This window comes from Dasypus novemcinctus, chromosome 13 (genome assembly GCF_030445035.2).
Source record: "Dasypus novemcinctus isolate mDasNov1 chromosome 13, mDasNov1.1.hap2, whole genome shotgun sequence".
Lineage (NCBI taxonomy): Eukaryota > Metazoa > Chordata > Mammalia > Cingulata > Dasypodidae > Dasypus > Dasypus novemcinctus.
In genome coordinates, this window is record NC_080685.1 from 35,188,758 (window position 1) to 35,194,757 (window position 6,000).

Below are 6,000 nucleotides of genomic sequence, written 5' to 3' on the forward strand. Positions count from 1 at the left end.
ATTAAAAGATTAATAAGAATTACAGAGGGGAAATAGGGTATATATCTTGTGGAGGGAGAAGAAAGGCAGGCTTGAAATTCCAAAAAGAAGAAAGAACAAAAATGAAAGTGCAATGGTTCAAAACGTACTGTAGGACTGTAGTTACAAGCAGTTTAGCTTCTGGGGCTTGATGTGTAAGGCAGAAAAGAGTGAGAATTAAAGCAAGAGATGCTAGTAAAAGCCAGCTCAGGGAAGTCCTTTATTTTTCCTTCATCTTAGATAAGCCAAGAACTGTTAAATGACACCAAAGGTGAAAGCAAAAGGCGGAGTATATATATTTAGGAGTAAGCAGTACAGGTGTAGCTGAAAGGTGAAGTTAGTGTTCAGGTATATTTGAACTTAGAAGATCTAGGTTCCATTTCTGCCCTGCCTTGTTTCGTCGAGGTGAGCTGGATCAAGACTTTGCTTCTCTGAATCTCTCCAACAGCAAAATAGGAATAGTAACTACTGTCTTGCTTATCTCATTAAAAATAAGCTTTTAAAATTAGTTTTATTCACAAACACCCCATATCCATCAAACATATACTTTCTCTTCCCTCTCCTCCCCTTCCCTGGTATCCTATCATTTACTTTCTATCCCTGAGAAATTTGTTTTTTCTATATATCTGTTGTAAGTTCTAGACATCATACAATATTTGTCCTTATTTGTCTTTTTTATTTCACTGAGCATCATGTTTACAAATTTCTCCCATTTTGCAACATGTCTCTGAACTTCAGTCTCTCTTACGGCCAAATATTACCGTATTTTGTCTATATACCACATTTTGCTTATCCATTCATTGGTTGATGGACACTTCGGTTATTTCCACCTTTCGGTTATTGTGAAAAATGCTGTTATGAACATCGTTATACAAGTATCCATTTGAGATCCTGCTTTCACTTTCTTTAGGAATATAACTAGAATTGCTGGGTCTTATGATAATTCTATATGCAACTTTTTGAGGAGCTGCCATATTGCCTTTCACAGCAGCAGTACCATTTTATATTTCTGCAAACAATGTGCTAGAGTTCCAGTTTCCCTAATTATTTTCCTTTCTAAAAAGTAATAGTCATCTTGTGGGTTTGAAGTAATATCTCATTGTGGTTTTGATTTGCATTTCCCTAATGGGCAATGATGATAAGCCATTTATTATGTACTTATTGGCCACTTGTAGATCTTCTTTGGGAAAATATCTACTCAAGTCATTAGCCCATATTTTAATTGAGTTGTCTTTCTTTTTGTAGTTGCATTGTAAAAGTTCTTTATATATTCTGGATAGTAAGCCCTTATCTGATATATTGTTTGCAACTTTTACCCATTCTATAGGCTGACTCTTCACTTTGATAATTTCCTTCAATGCACACAAGTTTTAATTTTGATGAAATTAATTGATCTATATTTTTGTTGTTGCTTATAATTTTGGCTCCATATCTAAGAATCCAATACTGAGCTCCAAGAAATAAGGATTTGCACCTATGTTATCCTTTAACAATTTTATAATTTTAGCTATATTTGTTATTGATCCATTTTAATTTTTGTATATGGTGTGAGCTCAGGGTCTAACATCATTCTTTCACATGTGTATATCCAGTTTTCCCATCACTATTTGTTAAAGAGACTATTCTTTCCCATTGCATGTACTCAGTACTTTGTAAAAAATCAATTGGACATAGATGTGTGGGTCTGTTAAAGGACTTTCAAGTCGGTCCCACTGGCCTACATGTCTATCTTTATGCTGGTATCACCCTGTTTTGATTATTGAAGATTTGTAGTACCACTTGAAATTGGAAGTGTGAGTCCTCCAACTTTGTTCTTTTTCAAAATTGTTGTGACTATTCAGGACCTTTAGCATTTCCATTTGAGTTTGAGGATTGGCCTTTCCATTTCTGACAAACAGTTTTTTAGAGGATCAAATGGAATAAAGAGTATAAAAACCTTTGAGAAATTTATTATCATCATTACCATTAGTATTATTATATCAGCAAAGGGAATGGAAAACACTGAGAAAAAAGGAAATCAATGCCTACTATTTATGTCCTTCAGAGAAGCAGAATGCTGACTGGAGTCTATTTTGACTCTCACAGCTATTCTAGGCCCCAATGCCCAACTCTACAATCCCTATGAGAAACAAAATTACGTAACAACTGCAAAGCTTTTAAGACCGGACCCTGGGGAATGTAAAATTACAGTGTGGCACTTTTCCCCTAATTTGTCCCTTAGAGAGGAGAATGATTTGAGAGATTTTCCTTTGGATCCAGCATCATGTATAGAGAAATTCTGAGGAAAGACAATCTCTCCATTCTAGGTGTTCCCCAAAGACTTCAGAGACATCCATATCCTCAAAGACAAACTCAAGAATGGTAAGGTGGATGCGAAGATTTTGAAGAGCAGTTCTTATTGTCTCAGGCAAGGGTAAGTGCCAAAGATTGCAGAAAGAGAAGGTATCATCCAATCAAGACCTCTAGTTTGCCTTTTACTCCTGCTGTGTCTGCTCAACACTCTATATCCTTAACTCTTAGAATCCACCTATTGCCATGGTCTTTCAGGGTAAAGTTTTCTCAATAGTTGAATAAAAGCTCAAAATTTCCTCAATAGATTGGGTTAGGCCACATGTTCTTGGAACTTATCACATGAATAAAGAAATAAGAATAATGAGACATTAAACTTAGAAGGGCCAGTGGAAAGAATATAGTACAGATAAAAAATGAAGATACTGATAGTATCTAAGGTCTTTCCAACACTAAATTCTGTTGGAGCCCAAAGGATTATGCACCTCAGGCCAAAAGGTTGGTGGGAAGGGGTGCCTCACAGCAAATTACTTCTATTGTTCAAGACTAAAATCTAATACAAATCTCTTTTCTCTATACAAAGAATATTTGTAGGCTGAGCAACTTGGACACTGCAAGCTTTCTGTCATCCTAGGAATTTTTTAATGTCTGTATGTTTTTCAGGAGCAAGAATAATGTTTTATTCATTTCTGGGTAGCCCTTGAACCTATGGTACTGACTGTCACACAGCAGAAGATCAGTCATTATATGAGTGCTAGCTGAATAAATGCATGAATGGTAATGATACCAGACTTACTAAGGAGGAGCTCCAAGCTCAGAACAACAAAAGAGTCATGATTATTATAAGCCATTTCATACTTAACCATTTTACTTTTCTCATAGGCAAATGGTCTTCCTTGTCCATACATGTCCTGCATAATAACTGCCCAGTGTCTCTTCTCTGGTACTTTAGGCTGAGAAAAGACAAAGCCAGAAGGAACATGAAAATGAATGTTTTAGTCAGTATCACCTCAGATCTATCACAATTTCCACTCAGGCACTTGGTCCTTCTGCTGAGCACAGTTGCCTGTTCTTTTCCAAACCTTATCTCTCCTATCTTTCCTCTTCAAGGCTTGAGAAACAAGGTGAGAAGCATCCTCCATAAACTATTTTTTTTCCTAGCCAGAAATATATTTATTTGAAGACACTTTTTTTAAGCTTGAATTAAAATTTTTTTAAATAGTATACATTGTTAAATAATATTTTTTAAAAACGTTTATAATTCAGAAATAATTTTTTTAATGTGGAAAAAGATCCTCAAAGTATACTCTTAACACAAAAATAAACAATGCAGTAGCATTAGTTCATTTCTCTAGACTTCAGTTATTTCATCCACAGGAGGGGGAAATGAATATGCTTTTGACTGCTGCATTCCTACACCCCACCCTTATAAGACTGGGAGTCTCCGGAAGAAACTACATCAGCTCATGCCTATGAAAAGCAATAACATTATTTCATTTCCCCTTCTGTTTAATTCCTCTAAAGGAACTTTCAGTCTACCTGAGGAGATTATGCTGATATGCAAATATTTAAAATGTAAAGAAGGATGCTTAGAAGTTAGAAAAGAAAAAGAGGTAAAGCACTCTTAGAATTCAGAAAAGGAAGGATTACTTTTGGAAGTGGGGATCAGTGAGAAATCCAAGGAGGGGGGATTATCTCATGGACATTGGCAGCCAGGATTCAATAAGAGATCAAAAGAGTAGAAGGAAGGAATGGCATAAGCAAAAACATTCAGGAAAAGTTTCCTATTTTACTGAACTGTTGAGCATGCCAAAGGAGATTTTGCTCTAAAAATTTATTGGAACCAGTTCAGAGAATGCAATGAATTTCAGGCTACCATCGTTGGGCCTCAACCTTAAATATTTTTTAAAGGAAAAGGGACAGAAAAAGTCATGCTTAGGAATGTTCATCTATAGAACAACTTCTCAGAAAATGATAAGTAAAAAAGATTTTAAAGTAGTCAAGGTGAGGGGCAGTTCATACTATCACTAACTTTAATTAATTTTGCAAAATTTTAGTTGTCCTTCCCTTGAACAAGTGGATTCTCATCTGATTTCTGTTGCAACTGATGTTTACAACACTTCTTCTCCAAGACAGCCAGTTATGATAAAACCGATTTTTATTCTGAATGAATTCATTCTCTTGTCTCTTATATATTGCCTTGGTAGGAGGGGGGGGGGGGGGGGGGAAGCACCAGATCGATAAAGGTGAATACTCTAGCTAGCTTTATCTGGTTAGATAACAGGGCTGGGAAAAATGGGTAGAGCATTATGAAGAAGTAGAAGGGCTCCTGATAGTTCCTCTATATTTTTAAAAATTATCTGAAAGATAGGAGTGGAGTTTGGTTTGAAGGAAAGGAACAAGATTTAATCCTAAACATGGGGAGCCGGGTAAGGAGTGGAGAGAAAAAGTGCTCAGAAATTAAAGAATTAGACCTCCAGAAAGTATTTCCAAAACATTAAATTTGCATGTTCCTTTGTGGTTTCTTGGCCTCAGTTGTAGCTGTTTACATAAAAATTTGGGTAACCAAGAGCAAATATTTCAGATATTTCTGGCATGGGGATATAACTTGAAAGATATTTCTAACTGTCCTGTTTAGGACCTCAGAACAGCTTAAGTGACTAATTACAGAAAGGAATGAACCAAATTTAAATTGGCAGTCAGGATCCCAATTCCAGGTGTTTCTTTTTGTTTTTCCTCCCTTCACAGATGACATGGTTGATGTCACATGGGAATCAGACAATGGCGACTGAGTTCCTCTTCTCTATCTTCCCACATCCACATGAAGGTGGTCTCTTATTCTTTATCCCTTTGCTTCTCATCTATGGATTTATCATAAGTGGTAATCGATTGATAGTCATTGTCATCCAGCTGGACATGGCACTGCGCACCCCTATGTATTTCTTTATCAGTGTCCTATCCTTCCTGGAGATCTGGTATACCACAACCACCATCCCCAGGATGCTCTTCAATCTCGTCAGTGAGCAGAAGACCATCTCTCTAGCTGGCTGCCTCCTGCAGATGTACTTTTTCCACTCACTTGGTATCACAGAAGGTTCTGTCCTGACAGCAATGGCCATTGACAGGTACATAGCTATCTGCAATCCCCTCCGTTACCCAACCATCATGACTCACAGACTCTGTATCCAGTTGACAGCTGGCTCCTGCCTCTGTGGCTTTCTCCTTGTGCTACCTGAGATTGCATGGATTTCCACCTTGCCCTTCTGTGGCTCCAACCATATCAAGCAGATCTTCTGTGACTTTACTCCTGTCCTGAGCTTGGCCTGCACAGATACATCCCTGGTGGTCATTGTGGATGCCATCCATGCAGGAGGGATCCTGGCTTCCTTCCTGGTCATTGCTCTATCCTATATCCGGATCATCATGGTGATACTGGGGATGTCCTCAGCTGAGGGCCGTCACAGGGCTTTTTCCACCTGTGCTGCCCACCTTGCTGTGTTCTTACTGTTTTTTGGCAGTGTGGCCATCATGTATTTGCGATTCTCTGCCACCTACTCAGTATTTTGGGACACAGCAATTGCTGTCACTTTTGTTATCCTTGCTCCCTTCCTCAACCCTATCATCTACAGCCTGAGAAACAAGGACATGAAAGATGCCATTTGTAGGCTTTTCTACTCTCAGAAGAGGGTTTGA

The 6,000-nt window shown here is 37.8% G+C and overlaps 1 protein-coding gene across 1 annotated transcript; it reads left to right on the plus strand.

Annotated features, from left to right (window-relative positions):
- The first annotated feature begins 5,046 nt into the window (after positions 1-5,046).
- On the plus strand, positions 5,047-6,000 carry LOC101437104 (olfactory receptor 6K6). Its single transcript, XM_004474263.4, has one exon. The coding sequence runs from the start codon at positions 5,056-5,058 to the stop codon at positions 5,998-6,000; it is 945 nt and encodes a 314-aa protein (XP_004474320.2). The 5' UTR covers positions 5,047-5,055.